This window comes from Rattus norvegicus, chromosome 10 (genome assembly GCF_036323735.1).
Source record: "Rattus norvegicus strain BN/NHsdMcwi chromosome 10, GRCr8, whole genome shotgun sequence".
NCBI classification, from domain to species: domain Eukaryota; kingdom Metazoa; phylum Chordata; class Mammalia; order Rodentia; family Muridae; genus Rattus; species Rattus norvegicus.
This window is the reverse complement of record NC_086028.1, coordinates 38345946-38362813: the sequence shown is the minus strand read 5'-3', so window position 1 is coordinate 38362813 and position 16868 is coordinate 38345946. Positions and strand designations below refer to the sequence as shown.

Below are 16868 nucleotides of genomic sequence, written 5' to 3'. Positions count from 1 at the left end.
GCTGAGCCACCTCTCCACAAAGCCATTGGCTCTGCAAGGATCTCAATACAAGCTTATGTAAGCCTTAGCTAGTAATGTTTACAGCTTAGTAGAAATAAACACTGACCTATTCTAAAGCAAAAATATATACTAGAGTGCAGTCTGTTGTAATGGCATCATCACAGTCATGTGATCAAGAGAAACTACTGGCCACTAGAAAGTGACAGTGAAAAACGCAAATAAACAGTATTGTCAGTACAGCAGTTGTCATTAACAAACCATTTACTGGGTTTCTGAATGCACCCCAGCCCACCCATTCTTGCAGTCCAGGGATCCAAATGTGGATAGAAAAGTCTGGTCTTCGCTACTTAAAGTTATGCTTTTCAGACGGGCTAGGAGGCTCTGTAATAGCGACATTCGGAAGAGTGAGGCAGGAGAACTGCAAGTTGGAGCTACAGAGCTAGAACCGGTCTCAAAACACTAAAGCAAACAGTGAAGCTTGCCCCGCCCAACTTTAAAGAACAGCAGCTGGTCGACCTGCTCCGTACATTAGGACTCCCACTTCCCGGCATGCCTCGGGCGTGCGAGAGGCGTGGACAAGTACGCGCCCGCCCCCACGTGACCCCCAGGTCAACTGAGGCGGGAATCTGCGAGCTTGCTGCTGCTGGCTGGCTTCGTTTCTTTTGGGTGTGCGGTCCTGAACCGGCCTGTGCCCTCCCGGGAAACAGAAGCCCGCGGTACCGGAAGTGTTCTCGCCGCCGGAGCTCCCACTCGCAGCTCGGGTTCGGAACTTTCGGGTCCTCTCGTGGCGTCCCTTCCCGGCTTGCCCAGCTTCCGCTTCGAGGTTAAACTGGTCCCTGGCAGTGAGATAAGAAGCGTGGTGCAAACATGTCCCGGATCGAAAAGATGAGCATTCTGGGCGTGCGAAGTTTTGGGATAGAGGATAAAGATAAGCAAATTATCTCTTTCTTCAGCCCCCTCACAATTTTGGTTGGACCCAATGGGGCGGGGAAGACGGTAAGTCCTGAGTCGAGGGCCCCAGAAGATGTTTAGGGTGTCGCCTTGTGTGTGCGTGGGCCTCGGGGACCTCAGCTGGCCTGACCCAATCTCTCGGAATGTCGGAAGCCCACGCTTGCGCTCCGCCCTAGTCATCCACTTCATCCACTTCCCGGGGAAAGCCGCCTGCGCCCCTGCTTCCCAGCCCCGCCCCCTTGTCCCGAAGCCTAACAGTCACTCCTCACCTGTTCCCAACTGGATTCCCCATCACTCCCCCCCAAAAAGGGTTTTAATGAGAAATAGGTAACCTAGAGTTGCAAAACATGTCTAGTGGTAAAACAACGAATGAAAAAAATGCCTTATTGTGAACATGAAGTTGATGGAGTAACCCTTACACTGGAAAATTATTTTGTTACTTCCGAAAACTTGGGCTGTACGTGGTGACACACTCCTTTAATCCTAGATTGGCAGAGGCACACCCATTTCTGTGAGTTTGAGGCCAGCCAGTTTGGTCTACATAATGAGTTGCAAGGTAGCCAGAAATACCAAGTTGGGTATTGAATACCAGGAGGTGGACCATTTATGTGGAATTGTTACTTGACATTGTACCAGGTACATCCTTAGCCTTAGTCTCCTGGAAGGAAGACATAATGAAGTGCTTATATATATTAGCTGCATGTATGCATATTTTTGTTCTTTATTTTGGACACAGCATCCCACGTAGCTTAGACTTGACCTGGAACTTCTGATTTTCTTGACCACTTTCTAAGTGCTAGAATGGTAGGCATGGACCTCCACACCTGGCTGCGAATTGATATTTGTCATAAGCTACTGTGGTTCTCATAACTAACACAACTTTGTATTTCTTTAGACCATCATTGAATGTCTAAAGTATATTTGTACTGGAGATTTCCCTCCTGGAACCAAAGGAAATACATTTGTTCATGATCCCAAGGTAATGGTGTCTGTGAAGCTTTGTATCTTAAAAATTACATTTTTATAATTCTAAAAGTACTAGTTGCTTATCGTAGAGGACCTAAGAGTGGAAAGTGTGCAAAGAAGCTTATCTACAGTGGAAACACCCAGTGATAACCACTGTTATTATTTTTATTTTTTTATGGGCTGTTTTACCCAGCAGAGATTGTAGTCCTGTCTAAAGATACATTTCAGGGGTTTTCCCCCTAAACATTGCCATACAGCAGCGTGAGGTTATTAAAACGTTATAGGGCTGGCAAGCTCAGGGAAATGCACTTGCTATGCAAGCCAGGGTTCAAACTTGTGAAGGCAGAAGGAGAGAATGGACTCCACAGGTTGTTCTCTGACGGTGTGCTCATGCACAAACATGCACGCACACAGACACACACTAATAATACAAGGGAAGTTTTGAGGAAAAAAAAGAAGCAAAACCCACTATAATGAATTCTTATTCTTGGTGTGTGGGATGTTTCAGTCTTGTAGACTTTTTTTTTTTTAATTTAGCTGAAGTCTTTTTAGTTGGAATCTGTGATGCTATATAAATATCATTAATAGTTGCAGTTAGATTGCTTTTAGCTTTTCACTATAGTCTACCATGATGAAAACCTTTGGGAAGCACTGCTTGGAATTCAGTGTTTTTACTACAAGTGTGTATACAGCACATTAAGTTTGCCTTATGGGTTTTTCTTGTTGCATATTTATATACAAGAATGTGATTTTATTTAATGCTACTAAATCCCAGTAAGGTGTTTATTGTTCTTTTTTTTTTATTGGATATTTCTTTATTTATATTTCAAATGTTACCCCTTTCCTGTTTTCCCACCTGTAAGTCCCCATTCCATCCCCCTGCCCCTTTCTTCTATGAGGGTGTTCCCCCTCCACAACCACCCCCTCTTCCCACCTCCCTGCCCTTATTGTTAAATTCTTTTTGCACTTGTAAAACCATGTCTTTGTGTATCTATAATTACACTTACATATTTATATTTTAGTGTATCAGAATTTTATTTATTATACAAATTAAATAGGTGGTGTGCTGTGCATCTGTTAATACATATACACACTTGCTGTTTTTACTTTCTGTTAATATTTCATTGAGTTTTCCCTCAATGAAAACCTCTGCAGGGTTTTTGTTATTTGCTTTAATATGAAGTCTCACTGTATAGTCCTGGCTGACCTGAGACTAGCTGTGTGAACCAAGCTGACCCTGAATTTAACAGAGATTGACTTGCTTCTGCCTCCAGCCCTAGTTTATTTATCCTGGTTACCTGTACGTCATTTAAGTAGCATCATTAAATGTGACTTTAAACGTTTATGTAAGCTTGGGATGCTGCCACAAGTCGGTAATCCAGCAGTCTAGGAATAGAGGCCCAAGGCTCAGGAGATCAAGGTCAGACGGTGCTACATGAGACCCTGTCTCAAACGAACAAAGCCAACTGGTTATGTTTTTGACAAGATGACACAACCCTTGACATACCTGGGAATGAGGGAATGAGGAATTGCCTCTATCTGGTTGAGCATAAGTTAGGAGTAGCTCCCCACACTCACGTCTGAGTTTAGTAAGCTAGAGATATGATCAGTCACATATTTTCTTTCATACCAAAATGTGTGGATTGGCCTTAATTGATTTCTTTATCTTAGGGCATTTCAACCCATAAGCCAGCCTTTGCTACCCCTTAAAATGGATCCAGCATTTGTCCTGTTTGTTCCGTTAGCACCACTGCTTTGATGCCACCACCAACCGTAACTTGAGCACTCAGTGATCCCCTAAGGTTTTTGTTGTTTTTTGTTTGTTTGTTTCTGCCTGCACTCTTGAAGTGTTCTCCAGACCAGCCAGAATTACATAGAGAGACCCAGTCTCAAAAACAAACACAATTTTTTTTTCTTTTGCATAGCAAACAACACCCCCACCTCCCCTGTATTTATTCAAGAGGAAGCTAGTTGCTTGAAGTCTGGGAAGACTTCCATTCAGCGTCAGTAGGGTGCAGAGTCCATGAAATGAAAACACGCTGAGTATATCAAGAACTTAGAGGAGCAAAGTAGTAAAGGGAGAACTAGAAAGCCCAGTCAAAGTTAGAAGACACTAGGTTTGGTGGGGCCTCAAATGCTAGTGCCTTCCTGCTGACCCGTATCCTTCACCAGTTGTTAATCCAAAGAGACAGAAGATTTTGAGCAGAGAAAACACACCATCCGAGTTATGCTTTAAGGAGTCAGGCTTGCTGACAGAAGACTGTAAGTGACAAAGGTAGGTGGCAGAGACTGAGAGGCCTGTGACAGACTGGTAAGATGTATTGGTGATTTTGTTAAAGTAGTAGAACCAGTGATACTTAGATTTGGGATTTGACCTGAGGGCAGAGCCAGCGGATGAGCCGATGTTCTGCATGATGATGTAGAGAGCAGAAGCATGAGTGTGGCTTCAGGGTTTCTCCTTGAACAAGTTATTAAAAAATCAAAAAGAAAATTAGGAATTTCTGATAGGCATATAGTTTAGTGCAATTACTATTTAAAGCCTCCAGATCAAATAGGAAGTGAATGGGGCTTCTAGGCCCGAAGCTAGAGTACTGAGCTAATGTGTTTATACATCAGGAAGAGGAGCATGCCGCCAGCTTCACTATGTTAAGTGATAGGGTGTTTGGGTATATGGAGCCATTCACTGCCCTCCACAAAGCCATCCACAAAACCAGCTTCAGTGATCAGGAAATCAGTCATTATTTTATGATTCTTTTTTCTGTAAGAGGGCAATAGCTAGGAGTTTTTCTTGATGAGGGAGGGCTTTTGTTAGACATTGTTATTAGTGCTTATAAAAGTGGGAATACGACAATGTACAGGCCAGTGACAATGACTGGCCAGAGGGCAGTGAACACCGAACAGAGGGGGCTGCAAAAAACTGCATGATTTTGAAAAAAAATCAGTTAGGCTGTATACTTTCCCAGTGTGAAATTCATATAAAAGTGGCTCATTTTGAATGAGAACTTTTAGTGGTGTCCCCCTCAATTTTGGATAAGCAAGGTTGTCAGTGCTCTTCCTTTCTGATAAAAACAGGCTGATGCTGCTTACAATAGTGTTTTTCTGTTTCCCATCAAAGGTTGCTCAAGAAACAGATGTGCGTGCCCAAATTCGCCTGCAGTTTCGTGATGTCAATGGAGAGATGGTACTTGTGCAGAGGTCCATGCTTTGCAGTCAGAAAAGTAAAAAAACCGAATTTAAAACCCTGGAAGGAGTCATTACTAGAATAAAGTAGGTACTCACTTTGGACTTGGAGAGGTGCTCACACTGGTCTCAGGGCCTGAAAGCCTTTCTGTAACTATCACTTTATTTTAGGGGAGTGTATTAACTTTCTTTCAGTAGAACTTTGTTTTCCTTTTTGAGACAAGGGCTCATACTTTTTAGCTCAGCCTGGCTTGGAACTCACTGTGTAGCCCAGGCTGGCCTCAAACTCATATGAATGCCCCTGCCTCAACCTCTTCAGTCCTGGGGTTACAGGTTTATATCTTCACATTTGACCTCAGACTTGGTGTGTGTTTGTTCCTTCCTTCCTTCCTTCCTTCCTTCCTTCCTTCCTTCCTTCCTTCCTTCTCTTCTTTCCTTCCTTCCCGCCTGCCTTCCTTCTTTCACCTTTCCTTCCTTTCCTTGTTTGTATGTTTTGTTTGTTTATCTATTTGTTTTGGGGCATGGTCTCTCTGTCTAGCCCTGGTTGTCCTGGAACTCACTCTGTAGACTAGACTGGTCTCAAACCCAGAGATCCACCTGCCTCTGCCTCCCAAGTGCAGGGATTAAAGGCATGCACTTGCTAGGCAAGCACTCTACCACTGAGCTAAATCCCCAACCCCTGTTTTGTTTTTTGAGATAAGGATCTCATGTAGTCTAGGTTGGTCCCAAACTTCCTGTGTAGCCAAGGATGACTTCCTGATCTTCCTGTTTCCACCTCCCAAGAAAACCTTATAGGTATGCACCACTACATCTAGCAAACTTTGTGACAGCCCAGGCTGGCCTCCTCCTCAAAACAGTCCACCTGCATCAACCTCCCCAAAGCTAGGATCTAAGTGTGAGCCACCCCAGCGGCTCACCTACTTGGACTTTTAAATATACTAGTTTGAAATAGTTATACGTAATTGTACTGATTGTCAGTATAGACGGGAAAGGTGAAGGATCAGAAACACATGTAATGTGGGTTAGAAAGTGGGTTTCATCACTTCTCAGCCTTTTGTCTGAGATCACGTGTAGATAATTGTTATTGGGGCTAGGGAGATGGCTCTGGTTCAGAGTGCTTGCATTCTCAGAGGACCTAAATTAGGTTCTCAGCACCTGCATCAGGATCACCTGCTTCTCAGAATCCCCTTACTTCAGCTGCAGAAGATCTGATACCGTCTGCTGGCAGCCAAGTTCCTGCACTCTAGCTGGTTTAAATTAATTATTTAGAAGTCCAAATGTGGAGACTAGGAAGATGCTTGCAAACAAGTGTAAGGACCAAAGTTTGATTCTCAGCACCTATGTAAAGGTCAGATGAGGTCATGTGTGGCTGTAATTCCAGCTCTGGGGAAACAGACAGGAAAATCTTGGGATTCTCAGTCAGCTGAATCAATGAACTCCAGATTTAGTAGAGAGACCATGTCTAAGAAGAAAGGGGGGATTTGAGAAAGACACCTTGCATTGTCTTCTGGCCCCCACACAGTTGTGTGCCCATATATACATTAGACCACATGGACCAGAAAACATACTACTATATTATTTTTCATTCTTGCTTTCTTTCTTGAACTACCTGTTTTACATAACCTTCTCATCAGTGACCTTTTTGACCACAGAAGGGTTGGCTTTTGTCCTCCCTGTTGCGTGTGTTTGAAGAAGCCAGAGTTCAGCTTTGCTTTGGGTATGGTTCTTCAGGAGCCATTCACCTTGTGTTTTGGGACATTGTCCTTTTTTGACCTGGAGCTTGCCAATTCAGTGAGTCTGATGGCTTGTGAGTCCCAGGAGTTCTGTCTCTGCTTCTTCAGCACCGAGATTACAAATGAGCCTTCTTCCATGGGTGCCAAGGATAAACCACTCGTCATGCTAGGTGGCAAACACTTCACTATTCACTGCCTTCCTAGCACTAAGTTTTCTTAGCATGAGGAGGCGATTTTAATGAGCCATGGAAAGGGCAGTTTTGTTTTGTACAGACTGGCGTGGGCTCAGTTGGTAGAGTGCTTGCCTAATGTACAGTGGTCAGTGTGGTCCTGAGCACTTCATAGACTGGGGGTGGCAGACCCTAGAAATCCTAGCACTTAGGAGTCAGGATAGGACAATCAGAAGCTCAAGGTCATTCCTGGTTGCATAGTGAGTCTGAGGTGAGCTTCACATAGATGAGACCTTCAAGAACTGGAAGACTGAACAACACAGTTAGTGCCTCTGCAGGCTCCTTTCACTAACAGCCTTGATTCTCACTTTCTGTAGGCACGGTGAAAAAGTCAGTCTCAGCTCCAAATGTGCAGAAATCGACCGAGAAATGATAAGTTGTCTTGGGGTTTCCAAGTCTGTGCTAAACAATGTTATTTTCTGCCACCAAGAAGACTCAAATTGGCCTCTAAGTGAAGGAAAGGCTCTGAAGCAGAAATTTGATGAGATTTTTTCAGCAACAAGGTTTGTAAGTGTGCTGCTGAAGCTGCGAGGTTGTGTAGTCTTGTTTTACTTTAGGAGGCTGTGCTTGAGCCAGGTCCTTGTGCCAAGAACCTGGGCTTCACCATGAGTTAGTTACACCTCCAATCTGGGCCATGTTGTTTCTGTTTTTTTTTTTTTTTTTTTTTTTTTTTTGGTTCTTTTTTTTGGTTCTTTTTTTTGGAGCTGGGGACCAAACCCAGGGCCTTGCGCTTCCTAGGCAAGCGCTCTACCACTGAGCTAAATCCCCAACCCCGTTTCTGTTGGTTTTATTGGCCAGGCTGCCCTCGAACTTCTGTGTTCAACTAGCATCTGGAACATTAGGTGAACACCACTGTGGCCAACTCGATGCTGTTTTATAAAAAAATAAAAAGCAAAGAGGGTCAGCACACACTATTCCACCAGGTGGCAACCATTAGGTACATTTCCTTTCCGTTTTCTTGTGGCTGAAAGTTTGTCTGAGAGGAAATATGTAAATTTTTTTTCCCTTAGTTCTGATGTGATAAATTTTTTCCAGGTCATTAACTCTAAATGTAATATTAATGTTTGCATAATATTCTACTGTAATTTACTTAGCCAGAAATTTTACCTTTTTTCCATATCTTCAAAGGTACATTAAAGCCCTAGATACGCTTCGACAGGTACGACAGACACAAGGTCAGAAAGTAAAAGAATGTCAAACAGAATTGAAATATCTGAGGCAAAATAAGGAGAAAGCTTGTGAGATCCGAGATCAGATCACTAGTAAGGAAGCCCAGTTAGCATCTTCACGGGAAATTGTCAAAGCCTATGAGAATGAGCTTGAGCCATTGAAGGTAACTGAATTTTTTTTAATGGGCAAATTAAAACTGTATGTTTATAATATGTACTATGATTTAATGTAAGTATTTGCTATAGGGATGGGTAAAGCCAGCTAACTAACATTTTCGTTGTTATACCTCTTTTGTGTGGGAAGAGTACCTAAAATCTATTTTCTCAGCAATTCATAAGTATACAATTTACAAGTACACAAATGTAATTAGTTACTAGTTATATTTACCATGGCGTGCACTAGCTGTTACCTAGCATACAAAGAAGAAATCCCCTTTGTCACTGTTCTAGCATTTACCCCTAAAGTACTTGTTTGTTTGTTTGGTTTTTCAAGAACGTTTTTCAGTGTAGCCCTGGCTATCCTGTTAGACTGGACTGGCCTGGAACTCAGGGACCCATATGCCTTTGCCTCCTGAGTGCTGGGATTAAGAGTGTGTCGTGTGTCACTATTTCCCAGCCTAATTACCTTTAAAAAAAAACATTTATTTTTATTTTATTTTTAAAAACATTGTTTTGCCTGCATGTCTGACTGCACCATGTACATGCAGTGCTTATGAAAGCCAGAAAAGGGCATCTGATTCCCTAGACCTGGTGTCACAAACTGTAAGTCACTGTGTGAGTGGAGCTACTCTTAACCACTAAGCCATGTCTCCATCCCTATAAAGTACCCTGTTTTTATATGAACTTTGAGAGCATGTATATTTCTTTAAAATTATGAGATACTAAGTTTGACTGAAGTCTTAGGTCTGCATTTGATGGTCAGTCTTTTTTATTAGTTATTTTGTCTTTTCAATAAAGGCTCTTTCTGTGTATCCCTGGCTGTCCTATAGACCAGGCTAGCCATTGCAGGCCGCTATGCTCTATGCTCTGATTCTCAGTGCTGGGCCTAAAGGTGTGTGCTTAGACAGTTGGTCTTTACCTTGCCCGGAGAGGTTGGATTTGAGTGAGTGGTTGGCACAGGTCTGAGCTGTCGAGCACTGCTGTAGCTAGACTTGACTTTACAGTTGTTTTTCTCTTTTGAAATTTTCAAATTGACAGGTCTTTGTAGAGAACTTTTATAATTTTAAGGGCATTCTTGACATTGTACAAAATTTGGAATTCACCCCTATATATGTAAATTAGTATAGTTTTCTAAACCGTGTGTTGTTGTTTTAACCAGCTTACAAATTAGCAGGTTTTCTTAAAGCATTTCCTGTGTACTTGGTTTTGGTTGTTTCTTGTTCCTACCTTCTGGGCTTTAGATATGTATCTCTGAGGCGGGACCTAGCCATTTGCCCAGGCTGACCTTAGAATCCTAGTCTAGGATCAAGGGATCCTCTTCCTACCTCCTTCAGAGCCTAGAGGAGGCCAGCAGCTGAAAGCCTTCAGGAAGTGCATGCATTTAGTAGCATTTACCCAGTATGTCCTGTGTGTTGCACATCCATACTTCAGTTTGCAGGCTCAAGGAGGATCAGCATTCCAGTCTTACCTCCCAGTCTTGTTTGGTCTTTGAGTCTTTAAGATGAGCTTTCATTTTGTCACCCTCAATAAACAGTTTGTAATTCTCTTGCTCCCCTTCTGATCCCAGGGATTACAGGTGTGTACCACCACACCAGCATGGTCTATGCAGCTTTGCCCAAGTTAGTTAAGTCTTCTGACCGTGCTGCTTAGCTTGTGGTCTTGTAGTCAGAGAGAACTTAGAGTAGCACCTAGGACTGTCTGGAACACAGTAGGTGTTCTTCAGTGATGTTATTTGTAATATTACCTTGCTCAAATCTCTTTCATTTAGCTACATTAAACACTTCTGGGGATATAGGAGGAATCAAAGTGAAGGACGCTCCTGTTTGTATGGTGATTACATATACCCACTAAGGAATAAAACACGAGAGACATTACTAGTATAATTTACTTTATTTTTATGTGTGTGGGTATTTTGCCTATGTGCATATCTGTGTACCACATGCATGCCTGCTGCACTTGGTGAGGGGAGGCAGAAATATTGAATATTCAAGGTTGTCTTTGGCTACATAATGAGTTTAAAGCCAGTGTGGACTGCATGAGATTCTGTGTCAACTAGAACAACAAGACGTTGGCGCTGTAGCTGTAGTTCAGTGCTAAAAGCTTGCCTATCATGTTTAAAGCCCTAGGACCATGCTTTACCATTTCATCATCATCATCATCACCACCACCATCATCATCATCATCATTGTAATTAAAAAAGTAAACTAGCCATTTAAGAATTTTGTTCTTAAAAATGTGGCATTTCACAAGCTGGATTAAAGGCTCAGCAGTTAAGACAGCTCACTGTTCCTGTGGAAGATCCAAGTTCAATTCCGACAGTCCTTTCAGACAGCTTACAATTACTTTGACTCTAGTTCCTGGAGATCTACCACCTGTCCCCTTGGGCATGTACACAGACACATACACATGTATAATAATAAATCATCTCTTGGTCTTCCAAGATCAAGTGTAGAATCTCTTCTTATCAATTTAGCATAAATAGTTAAAATGTGTCATTTCACACCATAGCCGTCAATGCCTTCTGAACAAATGACTTGTGTAGAAGCTGGTGAAAGCAAGGTATGTGCTTCATGGTGTCCTGAGTGCTCTACCGTGTTTCTAGTGACTCTTTACAGGCTATATCAGCACTAACTGGTGGTGTCTTGTTAAATGGTCTGTGCATAACTGATGTCCCTTTCTAATGATGTAGGCTAGAATGGATCCTGCTCATGTAGAATATACCTTTACTTTCAGAATCGCCTGAAAGAGATTGAACATAACCTCTCTAAAATAATGAGACTTGACAATGAAATTAAAGCCTTGGATAGCAGAAAGAAGCAAATGGAAAAAGATAACAGTGAATTAGAACAGAAGATGGAAAAGGTTTGTGGTGATAAATTTTGTTCTGTTTGAAAATTCATGGATTATCCTAATGGACTGCGTTTAACCCCTTTCGTCTCCACACTTTCGGGGAGAAGTAAATCTGAATCTTGACATTTGTGATACCTCTATCAAAATGGCTATTGAACAGAATCTCCATTGTGTTAGGGTGGTTGTCGTATTAGTACATTAAAGCTGTCTATTTTGGTTTGACACAGGTTTTTCAAGGGACTGATGAGCAGCTAAATGACTTGTATCACAATCACCAGAGAACTGTAAGGGAGAAAGAAAGGCGCTTGGTAGACTGTCAGCGTGAACTGGAGAAGCTGAGTAAAGAAGCTCGGCTCCTCAACCAGGAAAGAGCAGAGCTGCTTGTGGAGCAGGGTAAGATACAGACCTTACTTGGCCTTTTCCCTTCTAGAACATAGATTTTCTGCACGAATGAAGAACTGCCACAGAGTTAACACTGAGAACATCTAGTCTCAAAGGGCTGTGACAGAAGCCATCATAGGACACGCTAATAGCTAGCAGGTGCTCTTCTTGAGGTGACCACCTTAGATTAAAATCTAGGACAGAACTCAGGTAGGCAAGGCCCAGGAGGAAGTCATTTTAGGAAATATTCCTGCTACTATTATGCTTTTTCTGTTATTATTACACATGTAACTATCACTAGGTATTAGCCCACCCTTTTGAGCAAATCTATGAAGATGTACTGTCTTGTAGTGATGCTATATGGACAAATAGATGACTTCTTAATTCTTTTTTTTTTTATTTATTATATTTATTATATATAAATATACTGTAGCTGTCTTCAGACACCAGAAGAGGGCATCAGATCTCATTACAGATGGTTATGAGCCACCATGTGGTTGCTGGGATTTGAACTCAGGACCTCTGGAAGAGCAGTCAATGCTCTTAACCACTGAGCCATCTCTCCAGCCCAACTTCTTAATTCTTAATGATGATCCTATAAGAATTCCTAAAATTAGCAGTATTTATTAAGCTCTTCTATAGTGAGACTGCTATTAGGTCCTTTCTGATAGTCAAAACTGCAGTGAGAACTCTGCCAGTCTCACATGTGTCAACAGTTAATGCTTCTGATAGTAAGCAGACATTCTACTACTCAGAGAACATTCCAAGAGATTGCAAGACCATTAACCAAGGGGACTGGAGAGATGGCTCAGCGGTTAAGAGCACTGGCTGCTCTTCCAGAGGTCCTGAGTTCAATTCCCAGCAACCACATGGTGGCTCACCACCATCTGTAATGGGACCCGATGCCCTCTTCTGGTGCATGTGAAGGCAGATCACTCATATACAAATAAATAAATATTAAATAATGAAAAACAAGACATTAACCAAAGGTAATGGAAAGGGAACTAACAATTTATTTTAGGTGCTAGGATGAAAGACAAAATATTGACTGGGTTTATCTATGCAAAACCTCACTAATAACTTAGTTATGGTTTTTAACTCTCAGTGGGCTGTGACAAGTGATGATGCTTAGTTAGATGCTCACTCCTGGTGGATATGCGTGTATACATTCTCTGTTGTAAACTTCTGTTTCAGTTTATGATTAGAATTTATGTGTGAACTTGTGATGAACTTTTTACCATGTGATCATGTGTTCTGAAAGTTGTAGACGTGCTGAGGGCCAAGAGTAGAGGGTGAATTTTCCCTTATCCCCCTTTTTCATTCATTCTATTTTCTCTCTTTTTCTAGAAAATAGGAAACTTTTTACAACTTAGAAATAGACACTAAATTCAGTTTTCAAAGTGTCCCTTTTTCTTCTTGCTACTTCTGACTTCCAACTATCAGGCTAGAAGTTAGAGCTGCACAGTTCCTGCTGAGATAGAACAAAGGCCACATTACTTCATCCCTCACTGCTAGGCTACAGGTTAATTGCCTAAACCAGAGGTTTTAACCCTCAGAAAGAGCAAGAAAGTGTTCAGGACTTTTTAGAAGTTATCATCAGCATTTAAGTATAGTTAGAAAGCTAGAAGGTCCAGAGACCATCAGTCTTTAAAGCCACCCCGGAGTCCTACTCTGTATCCCATTTCAACCCACTTTGCTGAGAGGCTCCTGACAGGGCTGTATAGTGTGCTTCCATTTTAATAATATTCTGAAGGGTCAGAGTTGAGGACCTAGTGAACAAATTCATGGTTGCTAGAGGGAATAGATAGAAGAAGGGACAGGAAGAAGATGGCTGTGCTTATGGTTACAGAACAAGAAGATTCTTACAGTGTTGAAACTGTTTACTATCTATACTGTGTTTGGCTGTATGAGATAACATGGGGTAAAATTATATAGAACTTGAGGTTGGAGAGATTGCTCAATAGTTAGGAGCACATTGTGCTCTCCAGAAAACTTGCATTTGGTTCCCAGTAGCTTACCGTCACCTATAACTGTGGTTCCAAGGATCTAATGCTCTTGTTTCTCTGGCACAGACTCACACAGGAACACATACAAACACCTAAACAAAAAATTTAAATCTTAAAAAAAAATACATGAAATTTAATGCATACAATGAATGAGTGCAGATAACACTGGGGAGTTTGGATAGGCCTGATGGATCATACACTGTTAGTATACCAGTTGAGACTATATGACAGCTTTACACAGTGTTCATTAGAACAAGCTGGGCAGAGCTTATAAAGATTACAGTTATTTTTTACAACTGCATATAAGTTTACTTTTACCATGACTTTTTTTTAACTTATTTTTTTAAAATAAAGGTCGTCTACAACTACAGGCAGATCGACATCAAGAGCATATCCGAGCCAGAGACTCACTGATTCAGTCTTTGGCAGCACATCTTGAATTGGATGGTTTTGAGCGTGGACCATTCAGTGAAAGACAGATTAAAAACTTTCATGAACTTGTGAGAGAGAGACAGGAGAGAGAAGCTAAAACTGCCAGCCAGCTCTTGGTAAATATCTTGAAACCCAGGTTTGCTGTTTTTTGTGTCAGATTCACTAAGTGATCCTATAAACTTTTAAAGTGAACCCAGTTTTGTAGCATGTTTAGGTGAGTTTTAGGCTATTAGGTAGAAAAAAACTTTTAGAATTTTTTTTAATTTATAACGATAAAATAGGAGCATAGTATAGATCTGTGGTTTTATTTTAAGTAAAGTTAATTTTTGAGGATAATTGCAAGAATGTTTGTTCAGTTACTAATCATCACCTCTGGGCAATGCTTTTCCCAGTTTTAGAAATTATTTCCTATGTTTTGTTCATTGTATGTTTTACTTTAAACGGAAGTAGTTACTTAGTGACAGAATCACTAATGTGATTCTCAAATTTAGAGCGACCTTACAGACAAAGAAGCGCTGAAGCAGAGACAGATGGATGAGATGAGGGACAAGAAGAGCGGGCTGGGGAGGATGATTGAGCTGAAGACCGAGATCCTGACGAAGAAGCAGACTGAGCTGAGGAACGTGAGGAATGAGCTGCAGCAGCTGGAGGGCTCCTCGGACAGGATTCTGGAGCTGGACCAGGAGCTCACAAAAGCGGTAAGCTGTCCAGGTCACAAGTGCCACTGAGTGCTGTCACATCGAAGGCCCACCGCTCACCCTGAGGCTGTAGCACTTTAGTTAGTATCCCATATAAAGTGAGCTCATTTAAATATCTCGATTATCAGTTCTCTGATTCTAGAAATTGGTGGATTAAAATTAGAATCATCAAGAAAATTTAAAAAAAGAAAAGAAACTTGGGCTCAGACTTTCAAGCTTTAGAGTCTCCAAAAAGCATTCTCCTTTGAGTGTGGTTCACAGATGTGTGTTCCAAACAGCCAAGTGGCGTGATTGTTACAAGTCCCTGGTATCTGACCGAAGTTAAAAGGCAAATACTCTTCCAGTTAGTCTCCACACAGTGAGGTTTTTATGTGACTGACTTGTCACATTTCCTGTGGTAAACAAACTCTGCTGGCCATTTTCTTCAAGAGTTTGGAGTTTTCCTCCTTGCTTTTGTCCTCTTTCACATCTCTGTTCCTCTTCAAAGTGATGCCCTAATGCATGTGAGACCTGTGTCCCTCCTCCATGACTTAGGGAAACTGCTGTCTGTTTGTAACTGGCTACTGCAGAGTACATTTTCATCAGTTTACAGTATATCGTACATAGTGCTGTCAGGATGGCAAGTGCTAGCGACGGACCGCATCACACCTGCCAAGGAGTAGAGTGAGTTACATGGGAGCTTAATAAATACCTAAATGGGGGGAGTAAGAGTTATTACTCAATCTACATATACATTTCTCCTAATTTTTTCTTTATTTTTAAAGATTATTTTTATTTGTGCATATATGTACATGTGTCTGTGGAATTCCGTACAAGGGAGTCCAGGTGCCAGGAAAGGACAGAGGAATCGGCTCTGTAGTTGTGAGCTGCCTGACTGGGTGCTGGGAATTCAGCGTGGGTCCTCTAGAAAAGCAGCGTGTGCTCCTTCCTAATGACTAAGCCACCGCTCTTGACTCTCCTGGTTTTTTCTAATTTTTATCTCTCCTTTCTGTTTGACTCTTCACGGTTTATTTACTAATTCTCTATCATTGCAGCACAGCACAATAACCTGAATAAGGTTTTTCCCAAAGCATAGTTTATATTTTTCTCTTTTGGATATGAGCAGAGAGTAGTATTTTGTTTCTCTTAGGAATAATTTTTGGCTTTATTGGTAAAAATGAAGGTTTACTAAAAGAAAAGATGATATATTCATCAAATAGTAGAAAGAGCTACTTCAAAGCTAGCAATAATCATAGCTTGTCATTATCTAATTCTGGCACAAAACATATACGTGTACATTTGTTTGAATTGATTAGGAACGTGAACTAAGCAAGGCTGAGAAAAATAGCAGCATAGAAACCCTAAAAGCAGAAATACTAAACCTCCAAAGTGAGAAAGCGGACCTGGACAGGAACCTGCGGAAACTGGATCAGGAGATGGAGCAGTTAAACCATCATACAACAACCCGCACACAGATGGAGATGCTTACCAAAGACAAAGTATGAGTTTCTTTCTCTGTATCTATACTGATCGGTATTTAAAATAATTTATCTTCCATTTTTAGTCAGTAGACTGAGGTATTGACTTGGTATTGGTTTTGTATTTATAGAGGTTACAATAACTAAAAATAGGCTGATAAAATAGATTTTTAACTTAAAAGTTTTTTTAATTGTTGTTACTGTTTTTGAGATGGGCTGTAGCCCTGTTGCCCTTGCTGGCCTCTTACTTCTGTGACTCAAGTGATTCTCCTAACCAGAAATATAGGCATATACCATTGCACCTGGAAAAAGCTATGTTTTAATAACAAAAAGCCCATAAATACAAACACAAAAACATGGTTCGAGATGGGTTCTTTGTGTAGTTCTGGCTGTCCTGGAATTCCCTTTGTAGACCAAGCTGGCTTCCAGTTCACAGAGATCTACCTGCCTCTACATCTCAAGTACTAGGGTTAAAGGTGTGTAAATCCCCCCCACCCCCAGCTGTTGGCAACTTTTGACATACAGAGGTTTACATTTTTTATGATACTGGTTACTCTGTCTTAAAAAGACCATCCTGGGACATGGCAGATGTCTTGAAGGGGAAGATACTTGTTGCCAAGCCTGAGTTTAATCCCTGGAATTCACATGATCCACGT

At 41.5% G+C, this 16868-nt stretch overlaps 1 protein-coding gene across 1 annotated transcript in view; it reads left to right on the top strand.

Moving 5' to 3' along the window:
• The first annotated feature begins 713 nt into the window (after nucleotides 1-713).
• The window catches only part of Rad50 (RAD50 double strand break repair protein), a 51954-nt gene continuing 35799 nt past the window's right edge, over nucleotides 714-16868 (top strand). Inside the window, exons 1-10 of the mRNA NM_022246.2 lie at nucleotides 714-996; nucleotides 1847-1930; nucleotides 5033-5184; nucleotides 7378-7563; nucleotides 8189-8393; nucleotides 11122-11250; nucleotides 11466-11631; nucleotides 13980-14173; nucleotides 14549-14755; nucleotides 16051-16233. Coding sequence (NP_071582.2) covers nucleotides 868-996; nucleotides 1847-1930; nucleotides 5033-5184; nucleotides 7378-7563; nucleotides 8189-8393; nucleotides 11122-11250; nucleotides 11466-11631; nucleotides 13980-14173; nucleotides 14549-14755; nucleotides 16051-16233 — 1635 coding nt within the window. The 5' untranslated portion in view covers nucleotides 714-867. The remainder of the gene's footprint in view (nucleotides 997-1846; nucleotides 1931-5032; nucleotides 5185-7377; nucleotides 7564-8188; nucleotides 8394-11121; nucleotides 11251-11465; nucleotides 11632-13979; nucleotides 14174-14548; nucleotides 14756-16050; nucleotides 16234-16868) is intronic.